This window comes from Macrobrachium rosenbergii, chromosome 50, assembly GCF_040412425.1.
Source record: "Macrobrachium rosenbergii isolate ZJJX-2024 chromosome 50, ASM4041242v1, whole genome shotgun sequence".
NCBI lineage: Eukaryota > Metazoa > Arthropoda > Malacostraca > Decapoda > Palaemonidae > Macrobrachium > Macrobrachium rosenbergii.
In genome coordinates this window covers 1,342,908-1,363,172 of record NC_089790.1, presented here as the reverse complement: position 1 = coordinate 1,363,172, position 20,265 = coordinate 1,342,908, and the positions used below count along the sequence as shown (strand labels likewise).

At 38.6% G+C, this 20,265-nt stretch overlaps 1 protein-coding gene and 1 long non-coding RNA gene across 2 annotated transcripts in view; one reads left to right on the top strand and one right to left on the bottom strand.

Moving 5' to 3' along the window:
• LOC136832481 (uncharacterized) overlaps window positions 1-20,265 on the top strand; it is a 51,682-nt gene that overhangs the window by 21,248 nt on the left and 10,169 nt on the right. The gene's annotated exons all lie outside the window — the stretch shown is intronic.
• LOC136832480 (uncharacterized) lies at window positions 65-19,232 on the bottom strand. The gene is made up of 3 exons (XM_067093363.1): window positions 18,852-19,232; window positions 1,816-4,388; window positions 65-1,555 (listed from the first exon to the last, which is right to left on the bottom strand). Exon 2 carries the CDS (start codon window positions 4,033-4,035, stop codon window positions 1,831-1,833), a length of 2,205 nt encoding a protein of 734 aa, XP_066949464.1. The 5' UTR covers window positions 4,036-4,388; window positions 18,852-19,232; the 3' UTR covers window positions 65-1,555; window positions 1,816-1,830.

The following is a 20,265-nucleotide window of genomic DNA, read 5'->3' as shown; positions in this document are numbered from 1 at the left end:
CCCTGTAAATGTTGGACATCTTGTTTCATCTTTAGCAGTAAAGTATCACGGAGTAAATTAATGATTTTTATTTACAAAGTATCATCATTTACATATCCTGTCCTAACTGTGATGTGACCGAGAATCATTGATCTCATAATTGAAATGGATGTACACTCGAGGATGATACGTCTTATGCAGTCTAGCAAGCAGACTGGAAACATTGTATGAACGCTACCGTCTATAAACTTGGTTTCCCTTTAAAAATGGCAAATAAATGCATAGAAAGATTAGTAAAGAAAATGAACTTGAGGTCATTTGGAGTGGCAATTTTTACTTAATCTATTAGGGAGAGAGAGAGAGACTAGATTACCTTGAGATAATACTAGGATAATACGAGATATATAAATACATTAGTTTGAAAAGAATATGTCAGAAAATTAATTTTTCCACCTCCCTTTTTTGTTTCGTAATCCACTTGTGTATTGGACTTGGTAATGAAATGCAACTGTGACTGAGATGATTTCAGATGGATGGAATATTTTTACACAGTGGAAATATCGATGATTTCATTGCCTATTACCTTTTAATTAGAATTTATAAGTTATGGCAATTTATATCTATAAGGTAGTTGGAAAAACTGAATAGAAAACAGTTAACTACAAAAACAAACATCTCTAAGTGTGATTTCAGATGACAGAGGAAACTGGAAAGGGAATTTTGTCACCCAAACATATACAATGACAGCATTTTAGAGGTCAATCATTTGGTACAATTAGAAACCAATTTATTTGCCTCGGTGTATCGGAGAATCAAGAATACTACTTATGTACATCATTAGGAGCAATTTCTCGGCAGAGAACCCATTACACGACACAACACTGTAAAACGTTCATACAGTAAGTTTTCTGACTGACAGTTATACCGTCATTTTATGAAGGCACTTTGTCAACTTGTTTTCTTTGCTTAATGCTCTTTAAGAGCGTCCAGTCCAAAGGTCTCATTTGGTTAGGAAATTAGATTAACTCGAATGTTTTCTAGTTTTAAGTTTTCCAAAATATATCGTTGTAACTACAGATTCTTTCTGAGAAAAGCTCTTGGCACAAGGGTCTCCAGTTATGGTGAAAGTAACTTGTTGCACTCTGACATTCTTTGATCCATAGTCTTTTCAATAACAGTACACTCTGACATTCTTTGATCCATAATCTTTTTCATAATTTGTGATAAATTGCAGAGAGTTTAGGAAGTACTAGAACTCTCTGCACCATTCGCACATGGCATCATATTTCCTGATAGCCGTTTGATTTATTTTTATTTTTTGTTTTTGCAGTAAACATTTTGATAAAACCAAAAATTAAAATTACCAGTCTGAATGTATATTAGGTTAAGACTTCTTCCATTCCTGTGATACTGGTTTTGTTCACTCCCAAGGGGCTTCCTTCTTTGCGCAACCCATTTTGTTTTTGCTTTCTTTATTTCCATTCATCATTTCCTTCTGTGAATGCTCGAAATCTTGTACGACCCTCTATGAAACCCACACAGGTGCATTCCGCCCACTGGACACATCGTTTCTCGTCTGAAATAGAAAATATATTGCGTCTTAGAGTAAGTTTTTCATGTTTGTGATTGGAGATTTGAGAGGTAAAAGCAGGCTTAATCTGAACATCAAAAGTAACAAAAATAAATAATATAACACATACACACTGTCACTTTTATAAGTTGCATCCTTTGTTGTATTATTGAGAGAATTTGTTGTCAGCATATTTTAAGTTACCATTAAAGTCAGGTATTCTACACATAACTTCACGATACAGTTGCTGAACTGAAAATACTGACCTCTACATCAAACGGCTAAGGAAGAGTTCTCTGAGCACTGGGTTTTGAGAACCGTCTCGGCGTAGCTGGAGTCTTTTCGTCAAGAGACGTCATAGAATCATTCATTTTAGTAAAATGACGACTTTTGATATTCCTCACGTTAGTCACTACGGGTTTCCTAACGCCGTTCGGGTTTCTTGGCGCGGCCTGTAGCCTCTTTGTGGGATACCCCGGGCCTTTTCTTGGAATGGGCTTCCGTTCTCTAACAGGGACTGGTTTCGGTTGCCTCGTGTCCTTATTTTCGTTGGCAGAAGATCTTTCACTGTCAGCCAGTATTCCCGAGTCACTCGACCTCCCACTGTTGATGGATGAGTTAAGAACAGAGCTTTCCCCAGTCTCTGGTCTGGGAATTTCTTCCGTGAGAACTGACGCAAATCTCACGCTTTTCTTCCCTCTCTGGGGCTTGTTTGGGTCGTTGGTGGGTTCTATCGTTTCCCCGAAGCTAATGGCTGGGTCGTTTCCTTTTATGTGAACTTTGGGAGGCGTTGGCGGCCGGAGTTCCCCTTGTATCGGTATTTCTTCGCACTCGTCTTCTACAGGTTCTTGCAGCGGTTTCTGACCTAAGGCTGCTCTGCTAGCATTGTTGACGATGTGGTTTGCTGCGCCAAGGTCGGCCTCGCGCGGTTCTTTGTCGTAATCATAATGATCATCAATATGGAATTGGCCATCGAAGTCGGTTAAATCTTCATACCCAAGCATCACGTCGCACAGGTCGTAAGTAAACCTTGGGGTGTCATTCTGCTGTTTTGCAAAAGCCATCAGAGACTTGTTTTCAATCATGTCAAGATAAGTTCCCTCTACCGTCCGAATGTGAAGCCCTTCAGACGTTGCGAAAAGTATGGGGGTCTTGAAGCCAACTGCATTTTTCGAGTTCTTCTTTTGTGATTTGTAACTGCTTTCTTTGCCGTCTGCTGAATTGCTGCTAGACATCTTATTGAGGTAGGGTCTGATTGGTTTGGGAGAGGCCACGTTCACAGAATTAGGCCTACAGCACATTATGAGTCCCTCACTCTTAGCCCTGACGTCCCTCAGTATAACGAATACCAATATAGGCACAATGAGGTCATACAGGAACCTAAGCCATATGAATGCAGTTTCATATCCTGGGGTAGAAATGATTTCAGGAATGCGTCCAGGATGCATAGTGATGTTTGTTGTGTTGACGTGTGAACTAGTGATGTTTGTGTGATTGAGTTTCTGTAACTGACTGTCATCCAACATGGCCTTCGTCATGCGGAAGCCACTTCTTGGCAGTGGGATGAACCGGTTAAAGGTTTTGTCGTCTCCCTGTTCGTCGTCCGTTTCATTGGCCCAGTGTCTCGTCACCATGGGCCCAATAGTACTCAAGGCTGTAAAAGGCAGCCAACAGATCAAGTAGAAAATGACTGCGAAACCAACAAACACAGCGGGATAGAACTCGTTCCTGTAGTACGGCGTCATCAAGATTTGGTCGAAGTAACTCATTGTTTGGTTACCTTTGATTTTCTGCTTCTTCCGTTCCTTGTGAAACACTGCCGAAGTCACACTGACTAGGACTACCATCACCGGTGTGCAGCCACACAACACCAGGAGGACGTGGACGATGAGGTAGTAATCGTCGTTTGGATCAGCCACTGCGCAGGAGTACCTGTTCCTGTAAGGCATACTCATTATCAGACCACAGACGAGAGGCAGCGCCATTAGAAGAGCCACTCCCCACGTCGCACTTATTATCACGCCCAGTTTAAACTTGGTCATGTTTAGATATTTGGTGAATTTCTTGGCCGCAGCTATTCTGTCGATCGTCAGCAACGTCACTGCAAAGGCCATCTCGCTGTTCAGCATGTTGATGGTGAAACTGTTGAAGTAACTGAGGTAATAGCCAAACAGCCACGGCGCTGTTGTCACATAGCCAATGGCAATGCTGATGTTGAAGAAGCAATCCATCATGCAAGTGGCGGAGAGATTGATGACCAGATGGCAGTAGAGAAACCTCTTCAGAGTATAACTGGTTGCCACTGTTACCACCACCATCAGATTCAGAATGAACGCAGCCACGAAGATGATGGAGAGAAAAGCAGCAGCGATGAACGGACCGGGGTCCTCTGGGCACTTGGTGATGTCGGGAACGAGTACCAATTTGCGGGTCCCGTTTATCTCCTCGTACGCAAAGTCGAGTTGGATTTTGAAGCCTTCACACATCTTGAAAGACTTCTGCGATCACTTTCTTGAAGAGCAAAAATGGAGTTTGTGAGTTACCATATGTAGTCAGCCAGTGACGTAGACTTTGTCACTGCATGTTTACTTTTCAAGTGTTTCCTGATTGAAAATGCGATTTGGTTCTCGAGATCATTGCTGCGTCTCGCTTGTCGGCAAAGATGGTTGTTCAGTAAATGTATTCAGTTTTCAACGCTACATTAACTGTTCTCAGAAGTTTCTGGGAAGAAATTGCGGTCTCAGGGAACGTTGCCCTTCTGGAACGTGACGAACGAGAGACAGGAAGTCTTTGTAAAGCCTCTCCTCTTCTTTCATTTTTCCGATCAGATGAAGGCATTCTGAAACAAAATAAGAATAAATTGTAAGTAGGCCTATTAAGGTAAAATTTTTATTGCATCCATATATGACAAAATCTGAATATTCTTAATAACATGAAAACGCAATCATAACAAACAGTGCTCTCTAGAAATATCAGATAACTGATTATGAAGAAGTCATTTTTGACGCCATTCTTATCGTATATTTTTCTCATTTAAATCATAAATTTAATTATTACTGAAAAGGTTACGGTATATTTACTGTCAAAATGTCTCACAAAAATGAATATAAATGTCTTTATACACCGTAATTACCTCAGAATGATTTCTACATATGCTCTCATAAAAACGCACCCCTGTCTGAAGGTATACCTTATCATTATGTGGTTGAAGTTTATAAAGGTAGAAGCCAAAAATAGAAAAGTCATGTTAGAGAACGTTGGTATATATAAGCGTAATCAAGGCAGGTGAGACTGATAAGAAAGACGATTGAAGCGTAAATAAGTAGGAGGTCGATGAAGAAGATGACACAAAAGATAACTAGAAGAATTTTATGGACAAAAATGAAATATTCAAGGATTGTATTATTGGTCACTACGTAGTGCTTATGTTTAACAGTTATGTAGACAACCACAAACAGAAGTGCACTATGGGGTGCTGAAATGATAGTTTTAGCGAAGGAAGACAAGAATAGATTGTAGAACTGTACACTGTACAAGATTATATAATTGACTTACACAAGACAAGAAATAATGCAATCAAGAACAAGATGAAAAGGTTAGAGTGTTGGGATGAAATCAAAATACTGGAATTGAGAAAGTACTCCAGGCCTAAAAACGTCATATCTTACGGGCTAAACATATTGAAAACGGCCAAAATAACAGCAGTAATAAAATACCTCTCCTTAGAAATTCCATGAAACGTATTGGAGACTTAAAAAGCAGCACAGGAAGTACCAACGCAAATAATTCCATCGCGTTTTATTGGGAATATTGGGAATTTCAGTATCTCGAGACATTCTTCATTCTGCATCAAAGACGATTTGAATGGTTTTATTCACGGACAATTATATTAGGACGTTGCGTGACGTCATACCATATATCCGACCTGTTGTTAACAGTGAATTTCAGTACCTCATCGATATTCAGTCAATAAGTTGCTATACCGGTGAACAGGAAGTTGATTTCCAAATTCCAAAGAAGTGTGGGTTCGATGTCATAAATGCAAAAAACCCTATCCCATAACTATAAGCGTTGAGACCAGATGGTAAGAGACTGAGAGAGAGAACTGAGAAGAATTTGAGTTCAGAGAGAGATAGAAAGAGAGAAATAGGTCAAAAGTTTCTCCCTAAAACCTTTGTTTCATGTTCGAACTAGTCTTACATTATGATGCCAGTGGTATGATTTCACCTCCACTGGACTTGCCTGAACTGACAAGAATTTGCACAAACTAGTTCAGATCAATCGCGAGTTCAAAGCAAGGATTTTTATGACTGATAAAAGTTCTCGAATACGTATAGGTGATAGATGAAGCTCAAAGCTTTAGCTCCAAATAGGCTTACTGTCTGGTCATGCGTAACGGGGATATAGATTACGTTCTAATAAGTGCTGACGCTGTTTTCAATTATGCATGAGAGCTAACATTCCTGTGGTTCATACATATGGCCGCGAATGCAGGTGCTTGACAATCGATTATTAAAATATTCTAAATAAATACTCTGAAGTCATGGAGAGTTTGTATGCTAAGAGGCTGAAATTTCTGAGATACGGCGCCATTTATGTATATTTTCCCCACAGTTGAGTTTGAAAGATGAGGTGCAGTAATAGCGTTAGATATTTACCATTGGAGAGGATGGTTTGAATATATAGCTCTAATTGTAATTTAAACAAGCGAGTTTCATCTTATACATCCAGCCACCCCTCACATTCCTGCATGCTCCCCCTCCTACCTTGTACAGACATAATGTAACAGACTGTTGCTAACCATATTATCTTTCCAAGCTATACGTTTTATGATTTGATTCTTTTAGGGAAGTGTTGTCCAGAACACATTTCATACAGATCTTTCATCGTATGATGTCTCATTGTCACCTACCACTGTATTTAAATCATTCAAAACAACAGTCTTTTCGCATTTTCCAATCAAGCTAAGCCTAGATTCCCACACTCGGGGAGGAGAGAGAGAGAGAGAGAGAGAGAGAGAGAGAGAGAGAGAGAGGAGAGAAGGGGTGGAGCGGTTGTTCTTTGGCGTGCCCAGAATCAAGCGTCCATTACCGTGCGTGGCCATACAAGGCTTACATGTTATTGGTCATTATCAGCCTACGTGGTTTATGTTGCGTGGAACCGCAATTCTCGGTCTACATGAAATAGTGAGGCAGCACTGCAGTAGAGAGCACAGTCACGACCGTAGTTGCTATCATGGTTCAGATAAAGACTTCCTAATTCTAGAGTTAATTGTTCTCATTGTAACCTTAGCAACAACACAATGGTACTATAGTTGCATGAGCTATTAGAGGGAGAGAAAAGGGGGGTTTATGAAAAGGAAAGCTGGCAGGGCCATAGTCCTAACTACGTCTCGAAAAAAAAAACAATAATAAAAACGTTGCTAGGCGTGATGAGACTAGGTTTCGTCCGCATTTCATTTTACTGTGTTCCCCTCCTTTAGTTGTAGTGGTTGTAGTAATGGATTGCTTCACGGAATATGACTGCTTTCTTCTCTCCCCCTCGTATATTTCCTAATTATGTGTCTCCCCTCCCAATATTTTACTCAGTAGCATGCTGAACTCAACCCCAACATCCCCAATGTTGATGTATTTGAGAAGCCATTATGCGGATCCGGTAATCACGGCAGACTCCTTCATTCCTTCAGTCCTGTCTCCATCTTGCAGTTGCCGTGGTCTTGTTTGATTGTATGACTCGTGTTATTATCATCTTTACAGTTTTCAGAACATTCTCTCTCTCTCTCTCTCTCTCTCTCTCTCTCTCTCTCTCTCTCTCTCTCTCAAAGATCTACAAGGAATAGGTGGTGCTTTGTGATAGTCCAAAGAAAATAAAAATCGCCACTGACATATCCGCGTCACTCTGAATTGAATGAATGTTGTTTGGCGGTAGAAAATTTACAATGCTGGAATGTTATCTTGCAGATCAATTTCTTTTAATGTCTGGTGGATGATTCACATTGTTTTTACACATCATTTGAAGGGTGAGTAATTGTACACTTAACAGTAAAGAACGGTTGACTCGGAAGACACGCAATACAGCAATGAGAGGAAAACAGGAACTTAAACTTTCTTCTCAATGCTAAGAAGGAATTTGCACTTCTTTGATGGAATTTTTTCTCACGTTATGAGGACGTTTCACGGGAATCTGTAAAGTTCTCCTAATCCCTCTCAGTTCTACAACGTGGTATCCGAATCCACTCTTTTTTTTCATTCCGATGTTTTTGCTGGACATACAGACCTTTCACGACTGAAATAAAATATAAGCCGAGGATTCAAACGAACGCAGTTTCGCGTGTCTGGTTCAGCAGTAATCTTTGCTTTCGCCAACGGCCTTGAGATTACCAATAGCTTTCTGTCACGCCACTGAAGTTTTCATGCAATGAATATCAGCTGAAAGGAATGGCCTCAAAAGAAAATGCCTGAAAGAAATAGGATCATGTCAAGATTAGCGAACCCACCATCTCCATGTCAAGAACAGCGGATTCAATGATCCCCTGTGTAAAGAATGGCCAACCCTTTCCGGTCCGAACTCCAATTCCACATGAGGGCTAGTACTAAACACGGCGAAACAGTGATTCGTCTACACTGTTTTGCCGTGTTTAGTACTAGCCCTTGGGGGTCAAATGTATTTCTCCATGTTTACTAGTACTAGCCCTGGGGGATCAAATGTCTGGTACCGAAGTGTTCATGTCTAGAACAGCGAACCCTGTATGTAAGCATTTCCTTCAGATATACAGTCTGTGAGGCCTGTCCTATCTTCAGCAGAGTCTGTATGAGCTCAGAAAGTTCTACACATACTGCTTGCAAGAATTGTCCCAAAAGCTTCTTATATAAGTCTGTGGCCATCTCAGACCATCACTCAGGTGTTATTATATGGTTTTTGGCTACGTAATTATTATTCTCGAGAGCTGTTTTACTGTATATCACTTCCATTGGCCGCTTCGTTGTACATGTCAGGATTCCAGACCCCAGGGAGATTACGTTATACTAAAAACTCGATTTTTGACCATTCGCACCAGTCTTTTCCCGCTGATTACGTCCATTAATTAAAATGTTCTGCCTTTTTATGCATTTTCTGAATCATTTACCTTGCCGTCACTCGAGGAAGGGCATCCAATAACAGACATTGTTGCAGTGACCCAACTTGGCTTTGGTAGACTTGCCCGTGGCTAAATCTACCACAGAAAAAGACACTTTCTCAGTGAAACAGGGGACTACAAGGTTACGTAGGACTCAAAGTATTATATTTCCAAGAGCTTGTGTAAGAGTTTTTGCTAGATTGGTACGTTGGCACTCTTATTGATTTTGCCGTTGGTAAGTGAATTGGTTACTTGAATGACGTCAGTCATTTCCAGCTGTTGATTCTTTCAGTAGTATATCTTTTAACCAGGGAAATGATTGTGAATATTAGATGCGTAGTCTTTATGACCGAGAATATTTACTGTATGTTGAACAGACAAGGCAAGGTCTCCAGCACCTCTCTGATCAGAGAATATTGTCACATAACGAGGCAATAGCAAAGACTTTCAACAGGAAATAAGAGTGTTAAAGAAATCCATTTAGATGATAATATTTAAGAAAAGATAGCTGCATAGATTTTAGGTTAAATTTTTAACCTGATGGCATCGTCGGAAAGGAATCTATCAATAGGCCTATTTAAGTTACAGTAAGCACAAACCTCGCAGGTAAAGTGAAAACTTTAGAAATTTGGAAAAGGTAAAGACAATATGTTGCTGCAGAGAGAGAGAGAGAGAGAGAGAGAGAGAGAGAGAGAGAGAGAGAGAGAGAGAGAAAATGTGCGCCAAGACGTTGATATATTTATAAATATTCATGAGAACTCATGTCGATGCTATGCACTGGAAGCCATGTTTGATCTAATTTTCACGTTATTTCAAAGTTGAGAAAAAGTAAAGAGAGAGAGAGCGGGTTTGGTAAACAAATATAACACACACATAATATATATGTAATATATATGTATATTATATATTTATAGTATATATATATATATATATAATTTTCTCCAGGCAACGAACTATCGGACAATAACCGAACAAAATGCGACGTCATTCTCTAGTTCTAATTTATTTTTAAAGTAATATGTTGGAGAATCTTAAGACAAACTCCTTCATGCGCACGGTTTTCCGAACAGCTTAAAGCACACCCACGGACGCCATTGAATTCGTACTGCCATTCTCGCAGAATGGAATTCTTTGTCACTATTTACCAGCAATCCTTTTAGAGGAATCCTTTTTTTATTATTTTTCATTTACTCGCGTGTTGGAATCCGAGAGATTAATGCTGGTTTCATGTGAGGTTAAGTGTGTGTGCGGATTTATTTGAGACAGTCGCTGCGATTGCAGCATGATTTCGTGACGTGTTCCCAAGGAGCCAAGTCAATCGCCTTTCGACCTGAGTGCAGATCTAAGAAACAGAATAATAATAAAATAAAGCTATGTGAGATACTCCTGTGAAATGAGAGTGGTTCGTCAACTTCGGAAATCGTCCCATTGCAAGCAAGGAGCGTGAATGTATTAGATATAAGTGTTTGACATCAATGAGGCTATTGATCCTTAGTTCCCAGGTGACAAGTTTGCTTTAGCAGCGGAAAGATACCACTTATCGTTTTAAAGTGTCGTGCTTAAATGCTTTAGACTGGAAACAATTTTTGGATTCGCTGGCATAGGGATTTGTTCATTCAGTCTGTTGTCAAACAGAAAAAAATGTGCTCTATAGAGTAGAATAGAATCCCTAATGTCATTGTATTTTCAAAATAATAGAAGGTTACCAAAACATATCGTAAATATTATGCTAGTCATTATAAGTACATGGTTCAATTGTGGGTCATCTTTTCCATTGAAACATTTACCAGTTTCTTTAAACTCATCTTCAAAGAATTTCTTTTGAATTTCATTTTATTTTTAAGGAAAAAAATAAATATGAAAGAAGCAGACTGCCTCACACCAAGTCACTTCAGAAATTGAAGAAATTATCAAAAGAGAAGATTTTTAATTCGAGGCCAGACCATTCCTCAAAGTACTGAACTTAAGCCTTTCAGTAATTTCAGTTTAATAAAGGTTGAATATGAAAGCTCTTGAAATGTCAAGCGGACCTGAGGTCGAAACAAGTTCAGAGAAACAAGTTCAGAGAAATAAGTTCAGGGAGGCAGGAACGCTGGATAAAACTGCCTCATTGATTGGTTTACACTGTAAACTTGCTTCACAACAAACCGCTGTCATCATGACGGCGAAAAGTAACTGGTTACCATCGTTTTTTTGTATCCGCGATGACGCAGAAGTCGGTTGCCTTATTGATATCGCTGGTTCAAGGTCCGGTAAAGGTCAGAGTCGATTATAGACACGTAAAATTGTCATAAGCTGACTACGACGATGTTGTTTGTGTTCCGTGGAGGTTATAAGCCCAGACATTTATATACGTCATATCCGTCTCTTTAATTTAATGGGCTAATCCTACGGACACACACTTTTTTTTCAGACTCTTGTATCTTTGCTGAATGTATCGGATTTCTGCTAAACCCTGCAATGATCAATTGCGTGTTGGTGTAATGTACTAATAACCCCAGACAAATTTTTTATAATTCTAAGATATCTGTTAAATAATATCTGTTAAATATATAAGGTTTTTGAAGCAACATGGCCAATAAAGATAATCAACTGAACTAAGTTTGCTAGCTGCCTTCTACAACTTAACGGCGTCACAAACACACCTGGAAACGAAGGCTGTCCTCGATGGAAGATCGAACTTGGTCACGAGATAGCCTGTGAGCTCGTATTAAAGCGTGCCATTTTATATATGATCCTGAATCGAAAACATAAAGTTAGCATAGATATCTGAAGTACCAACGGCGCAAGAAACAATGTTTTCACGGTCTGACAGGCCTTCGCACTCTCGCAGTTCGAAGACTTAGCAAGAAGTCGACACGCACTTCCGCTTATCGTCGTTATGTGGGAAAGTCATCCACAAGAGGCCTTGGTCGACTTGAATCGACTTCAAAAGAAGCATTTGAGCATCCTTTCGAAATCGAGAACGTAATGAAGTACTTCGACCAATCGAGTTCCTGTTCTAGAGTGACTTTCTTTGGTAAGGAGATAATAGAGCATTTGTACACTGCGCGCTTAGACTATACAACAAAATACCGCCTGGCGTGAAGAGTACAGAAGAAGAATGCAATTTTAAAAGGGAACTAAAGACTCTCCTATTCTGCAGGAGCTACGACACTGACGAGAAAACACTGAAAGACAATTATAAAATATACAAGAAGCACCTTATTTTGAAAACGTTCATGGGCCCGCCAGAGGGGGAATTATCCCTGTGGAGGGCTGTGCATGAAACCAAACAAAGTGAAACTGAAGATGGAGACGGATTGCTAGTTAGGGAGAAGCCTAGGATGATAACGGATCACATGGAAATCTGAAACTTGAAGCGAAACCACAAATTGGAAAACAAATACATCTAAGAAATCCTAAATATATTAATTTTCTAATTTGGGGTATTTTTCAAGAAGTCTAGGAAGTGGATGGGAAATAAATCCTGATAGCAAAGCAACTGAAGACGAAGAAATAAAAGAAAAAATCATTCTCAGTATCACCTGTAGACAATTTAGTTATTAATTCAGAGTCACTTTAGTTTTGACATTTGTGCCTTGAGATATCCAAGATGTACCCCAGTTCCCTAAATGTCACTTACAACGGGTGCATGACAGTAGCCTCTGAATGTCAGGCAGATCTTTGCAATTGCTTCCTAGTTGCTTATTTTATTCCTTTTTTTCATGTTTGTTTAATTGTTCAATTTAATTTCCATTGCTTTGCTCTGATTTCGAATGCCAATTTAAGGAATTATCCTACAGACCAGCCCTATATGATTCTTTAAAACAGAACTCACTAGTGCAGGGGTTCCCAACCTTTGAAAGCTGCTAAGCACCCACATGTTTTCTTGGGAATTAAGAAGCAGCCCGATTGGAAAGTGAAAGACTTAGTGTTCGTTTATTTGAAGGCAACAAAAATTTTTAATTACTTTTATTGAAGATTTAAAAATGAATTTTTACTGCTTAGATGTTCGTTCAAAGATACTGACATTCACCAATGAAGCAGTTAGGCCTAGGAAGAGTTGGTGCTCGCGAGCACGATCTCAACAACTTCGAAAGATCATCATCAGAGAGCACAGAGGTGCTCGCGAACACCAGGTTGGGAACCCCTGCTGTGACTAGTGACATCAAATTGTTTTATAATCCATTTGATTTTAAAACTTTTTCCTATGGTTTCGGGGGATACTTGATAAGTTCATAGTGACGTAGACTTTCAGGTTATCATTTTCATGAGGAAGTTTCTGATATTATTGAATTTTAATTTCTTTGTAGGCAATTTAATGTGATTTTTTCCATTGCAGCCAAATGTTTCTTAATAATTTCTTCATTTCATTTATCAGTGCCAGGAAAAGTATTATGCCTTATTATTATTATTATTATTATTATTATTATTATTATTATTATTATTATTATTATTATTATTATTATTATTATTATTATTATTATTCAGACTGAGCAAACATTCACAAGGGAAAAGCTTAAATGGCCAACTTTCGGAAAATAAGAGAGAAGATAATAAATAAATACAAGTAATATAACAAACAAATAGGTGCTTAAATACAGAAGTGAGAAAACATGCCAGGGAGACGAAACAAATAATTGCTTGCGAATTAAAACAAAAACCAAGGTACCTCACTCCATTCCACACCCTTTGGCAAGAACCTTATAGCATGACTCCAGATCAATCCAAACTGACTAACTACCAGCAAAGCCGGTCAGAAGACCAGGTCAGTAGGCCAAGGCCTTTCAATTTTGTTATCGTCTAGCTTTCAATTAAGATTATCAGCATGAGTAATATTACCAGGAAAGCTATTCCACAGTTGTACAGTAAATTGAAGGAAAGACTTCAGTTTAGGAGGGAGTAATGGCAAAATATCTCAACAGAATGTGCTTGGTGATCTGCAAAGCAATGAAGCAATGACTAGGAAAAGGTCTTAAGGTGAAGGCTTTCAAAGAGCTAATGAAAGATTTATGTTGAAATTGAGCTTATGGAAGATGGAGAAGTCAAGTAGGATATCTCCCTGTGATGCCTAAAACTCGATTAATTATTCCAACAGAGGTAGGACAAACTCTAACTAATGTAATCATTAATCTCTAGACAATAAGCCTAGCGAGATAATACCTAGTTTTTTTTATCAGTTTATTTGGTATATAAATTTTATAGAGTAGAGAAAGAAAACAAGGGGTCCAGGATAATTCCAAATATTGTCAATATTCAGAATAATGAAGTTAGCTGTCTATTCAGAGCGAACTAGAGGCAAGAGTGCAACGCAGGATCGTTGAATGACATAACTGACTTAATCTCAAGTTGGGCTGTTGTTTAGCCTCTCACTCTGCTAACTGCTCCACTAAAGATCCTCTCCATTCGTCTCCTTTAGCTTATAGCATTTAATTTACATTCAGGTGGAGCAAATGACTACGGAAGTTGTGTCCTTAGCATACTGTGCAATCTTATTTTCTAGACTGTCTGTCATATTCCTACCAAGCTAAGGTTCTAGAGCACTAGACAAGATAGGTCTTTGCTCACTTCAGACACCGTGAATAGTTGTCTGTTGATGGTCGCCTAAAAAAACTAAAGTTACAAAATTATATTCGATCCTTATGGTTAACCAAGTTAAAGGCAGGGCTGAAATGAAGATGAAGAAGTTTACACTCAGAAGCTGCTGTAGTTTTTAGATTAAAAGTAAGGAGGGATGGAGTTTCTTCGGCGCAATCGAGTTTTCTGTACAGCAAGGTCTAGATTCTCTAGACCTTGCTGTACAGTGTATAATGCTGTATGAGCTGTGGCCCATGACGCTTTCAGCCGCTGCCCGGTGGTGGCCTTTCCTATATGGTTGCCAGACGCACGATTATGGCTAACTTTAACTTCAAATAAAATAAAAACTGCTAAGGCTAGAGGGCTGCAATTTGGTATGTTTGATGATTGCAGGGTGGATGATCAACATACCAATTTGCAGCGCTCTAGCCTCAGTAGTTTTTAAGATCTGAGGTCCGACAGAAAAAGTGCGGACGGACAGACAAAGCCGGCACAATAGTTTCCTTTTACAGAAAACTAAAAACGATCAGACGTTCCGAGTTTAGGAAGGAAGAACATTAGGCCTCTTTTTGAAAAATGAGAGAAACCGCATTGGGACCTTTTACATTCCCACTTGTCAAGGTTAGGTTTGATTCTTTTCAAAACGCAGGAGCGAAAAAGCATAATTGGTGAGAGGTGGCAAATCGTTTTAAAAAAAAAAAAAACACCATTGATTTTTTTCTTAAAACAGAACTTCACCTGCTGACGTTACCTGCAGAATTTTAGCTACTCAGTTAAGATACGAAATCATGAATTATCGGCAGATGTCACGCAATTGTGTTAATTTTTGCCTTCCGGTTGCAACAGGAAGAATCTAGCTCAGTCCATTACGTATTTTGTTATTAGGGAACTTTGTTATTCAGTCTTACGATCCGGCCACTGAAAGACGTTTACTTAATAATATTGTGCCTTTGAAGTTACTGATGAAAGAAAAAAGTTCTTTTCAAAGTAATTCGCACGATAATTGGACTTCTTTCTCCAGAGCTTTCTCGAATGTTGATGAATGTCCGTCTTACGTAACGGCTGCTGTAGCGTAATCGATTCCTTTCCTTTTTCAGGCGCGTTATTATGCTATTTTTTTTTTTTTATTTATTTATTTTGTAGTGTCATATCTTAGGATGAGGATCCCTTCTTCAGATCAGGCAAGGAAAACCAATTTTATTTATTTATTTTTTTTTTGTCGTGTCATATTAGGTTAGGGATCAGGCAAGGAAAACCAATTTTATTTATTTATTTATTTATTTTTTTGTCGTGTCATATCTTAGGTTAGGGAGTCCCTTCTTCAGATCAGGCAAGGAAAACCAATATTATTTATTTAATTTTTTTGTCGTGTCATATCTTAGGTTAGGGAGTCCCTTCTTCAGATCGGGGAAGGAAAACCAATTTTATTTATTTATTTATTTATTTATTTTTTGTCGTGTCATATCTTAGGTTAGGGAGTCCCTTCTTCAGATCAGGCAAGGAAAAACCAATTTTATTTATTTATTTATTTATTTTTTGTCGTGTCATATCTTAGGTTAGGGAGTCCCTTCTTCAGATCAGGCAAGGAAAACCAATTTTATTTATTTATTTTATTTTTTTTTTTGCCGTGTCATATTTTAGGTTAGGGAATCCCTTCTTCAGATCAGGCAAGGAAAACCAATATTATTTATTTAATTTTTTTTGTCGTGTCATATCTTAGGTTAGGGAGTCCCTTTTTCAGGAAAGCCAAGCTAGATTAGTTCCAAGCAAGCACTTCACCAAAGAAAAAAAGAAAGAAAAACGATACGATTACTTTTGAAATTTCCATAATGACAGAGGCAGGAAACAGAAAGATAATTCAGGTGAAAAAATAATTCACATAACGAAAGAAAGCTTAGTCAAAACGGCTGTTCATCTGAGGACTGTCAAAAATTCCCCAACCACAAAATGCAATGAGTTGACAAGCATACGTGTTATTGTACATGATTGCATACCTTATTCCGTCAGTCTTCATTACACTCTTTCCCATTATTATATCGTTTTTATAACCACATTACATCCCCACTTCAATATGAAGTATGGCGTGACGAAAGCTTATGAAGAGAACGACGGCCAACAGCAAAAAAAAAAAAAAAAAAAAAAAAAAAGTCATCATCTCATTTTATTCATTCCGCCATTTTTCGATTTTCCGATATATCTTTCGTGAACCCAGAATTTTTTTTCATCGTTTGGGAACATTTTTGATGCCCGTGACTTTGAACCTTGAGGGTATTAACTAAATATCCCTTCGACTCCATTCTGTATTACAGTCGATTCTGCAGAAATATAAAAGGAAAATATGTTGGTCCGCTGTTTTGCCGAAACCGAACGCGGAGCTCGTTCCGTGCTGTTAGTTTATTTATGATCATCGATCGAAAGAGGAGAGAAGGGTTCCATCGGGTAATTATGATTTGCACCCCCCTCTCTCTCTCTCTCTCTCTCTCTCTCTCTCTCTCTCTCTCTCTCTCTCTCTCTCTCTCAGGCTGAAATGTAGACACAATCGTTTACATTTTTTTAATGTGAATGGCAGTACAAAGATAATTTCTTAAATGTTTTGCCTCGTTCTCGCAGTTTTCAAAAATAGGTACAATTATTTATAAGTATCAAGAAAGTAAAATAACCAGTAATATCAGTAATAATTCTTGTAACAATAAGAGTAAAACTACACTTTCAGTGGAGCGATCTCCTAACTTGAAATTTGTGTAGGAAAATCGCGTAATCATATGATGATGACAAAGGGGAAATTCCCTCCGGTAATAGATTAGTAAGCGACAAAACCTAGTGAAGTCCTTTACTACCTGATATTATTTTATATTTAAAGCAAATGAATATAGAATACTGACATTGTTGTGGCATAAATCCCATAACTAGATCAGTTTGTCAGAGATCGGTTGGATGTGAACATTTTTGCAAAATGTCAGAGACACTCGATTGTTCGGTAGAGTCTACAATACCTATAAATTTTATAGAAACTTGGAAAATGAATTGTAACCGTGGGAGTTGCCCAAATTTTTTAAAAATAAGAAAGTCCATGTAACTCGGTCATTTTACACAGCGGAAATTAAGGCCAAAAACCTCACAAAAGTTTTGGAAATCAGTGTTGTTGAACATTCCAAACAGCACTGGAAAATGAACCCATGGTTTAGTTTCTACTGACCTTGAACTCAATCTACTTCTGCTAAAGCACTTATCCAAACTGCCTGAATTCAACCTATATAAAACATTTATGACATTCGATAAAACAGGATTTCTGGTACAAATCTTTGCATGTCTTTAGGGGAAGATAGGAGCTAGTTAAACCAATGGTTCTCAACCAGGGGGGAGTTCTCCTCCCCTAGGGGATATTTCAAGAGTTTCAGGGGGGGAATTGTGACCAAGGATTTTTAGTGTCATGTGCATATATGTGGAATGCACCTTTTGAAACAGACAATTTTGGAAAGGGAGTGGTGGGGGGGGGGTGGCGGGGGGGGGGATGACATTATAACATATGGTAAAGGGTGTACGGGCCAAAAAAGTCTAAAAACCACTGAGTTAAATTTTTACGAGACAAAAACTTTAAAAGAAAGTTTTGGTTCAGTCGCTTGAGATTAGAAAAAAATGAATGATCGCCAATGGTTACGAAGCTAAGAATTGTTTCTGCTATCCAGGCCTCTTCAGCGTTAGGGAAAATCAGCTGTTTTTGACATCACTTGACAGGGCGTTTGTCACGAGAAGTCTCATTGTTGAGGACGACATGCAATGCTAACAGTGTGGAGATTAGTAGACTGTGAGTCATTCCTATTTTTGTGCTTGGTTATATTGAACTATGAGTGACAGAACATTGTCCCACCCTACATTTTACCCGAGTTGAATAAATAGTTCTGTCTATCCAAACTTGTCCTGAATGCCAGACATGCAAGTCAAAAGTTTCCATCGCGTCATACGTGCAATGTTACCGTTTTCTCTTCGTCAATTTCGGAAGACAGTCAGCTTTAGCAACAGCAGTCCATCATTACGAAAAAGTAAAATAGGATTTCAAATAGGGAGGCCCTAAAACATAGTCCCTAACGAGCGCAAGAAATTAGAATCGCGCCGTCCAAGCGAATCTATTATTCACAATGGTTGCTATGGTAAGGCAGTTTCAGTGACCCCTTCGACGGTAAGTGGACCTACTCCAATACGTCCTTGGCCCATATTGTAAGTCAATAGATCATTGCTCCACATACGATGGCACAAACGCACAGCATAGTCCTATAGTGAAATTTTGCATGTCGAAAGCTGTTGCTAATGAGTAAACAATAAAAATAACTTTTGGGGACTTTTGGGGACTTTTGGGGACTTTCCACAAATTCGTACGTGGCACGAGCATAACTCGGGAGTAACAGATGTACGAAATCAATTTCAGGTAAAGTAACACTAAAATAATAGACAGTAACCGGACATACGTAAAGTACTGATTAATATTTAGTGAATTCTCAAGCTACGTCAAGTTTATCAAGCTGAAAATGCATTTGGTAAATAACGTGCTGATATTATATAAAGAAGGATTATAAAAAGTTTTTTTTTTTTTTGCATACATGTCATGCATATGAGGTAGACGATACTTACCATCTTCAACATTCTTGTAATTACTACAGAAGACAATCAAGTGCTAGTGCCTCTTTGAAAAATCACTTCTTCAGCTGTTCAAATTTCTTGCAAAGGAATCTCAACTCCCAATGTGGTGCAAGATTTTGTTTTTTTAGATAGTTGCTCAACGTTTCAGAACCAAAGTATCTTGAAGACTTCGGTGAGATTTGTAATTTGTAAAAGTCCGCAATTTATAACATGAACAGAATAGACACTCCTGGTAATCTACTATTTGCGCACACAAAACATCTCTCTAGTTTTTCCCTGGAAGATACTTGTGGTTAGACTCTGGAAAACACTGGGGCGTTCAATTTCTGAACTTGTTACCGACGGGTTCGATTCACGTATGAAAATCCAGTGTACAAGGCGCGAAAGGAATAACTTCTCGCATTGCGTGAACTATTTACAGGGAAATCTTGACCAGGTGAAACGCTCCCACACGATCACACGTTGCCTGGAGGGAACATTTTCGGAGTGACAGAATGTGACGAAGTGAGCTTGTGTTGTCCTTCGTTTCCATGGCAACGAATTGCAGTCGATACAGAGCTCCGCCCAACAAGTGTGTTATGCTTTTGATATATAGGTTCGTATAGCTTTCGTAGTGTGGTGAATAGCCAATAAAAAATGGGGAAGATTACTGTACGAGCAAAGGCGTTTTTCCTGTCCATCTTAATGACTTAGTAATGGTTGATTCTTCATGAATAGCTTTTAACTGTTTACTTAACATCAGAGGCTCAAGGAGTACAGAAAATGTGATTAAACATTCAAGGAACCTGTCGATACTATGAAGCTTCGTTTATGTCCGATCACAGGAAGGGGGTTAAGTAAAGAAAAGGATAAAAATAAGTAAATAAGTGATGGGTATTCTTACCTCCCTTGTAGAAAAAATCTAAAATAAAATGAAAAGACCTTTGTCGTATTACGATGCTGCATCTCAAATACCAAACAAATTAAGGTCCTACCTGGATACCCCGGTCATCAAGACGCGTAATTATTCTGACTTGAAAATATTTGGCCCTAGCAAAAGAAATATTTGGCAGTTTTAAGTAAAGATCCATTTACGAAAAGAAGCTTCATTGCATGAGCAATTAAGAGTGTCATGAGACCTTTATATCCACGAGACGATAAGATTACAGTATACTGCGAAACGCATGGTAGAGGAACGCTCGTGACATTTAGGAAGAGAGAGAGAGAGAGAGAGAGTATCTGTTGGTAAAATGTTAAGCTATTTTTAATCAGCTTCCCTATTATGTGTTCTATTCCTTTACGTGGGTTGCACCTTCACTACATCTGCTTCTTACTCAGCACGTTTCATAATCAGTCAGACGCTCCATACGAGTGTTCTTACGCAATCCGTGTCCTTATCATCACGCTCAGAATATCGGATTCTAGA

Coding starts and splice junctions, on each gene's coding strand:
- LOC136832480 (XM_067093363.1), bottom strand. CDS start 4,035: ATGTGTGAAGGCTTCAAAATCCAACTCGACTTTGCGTACGAGGAGATA.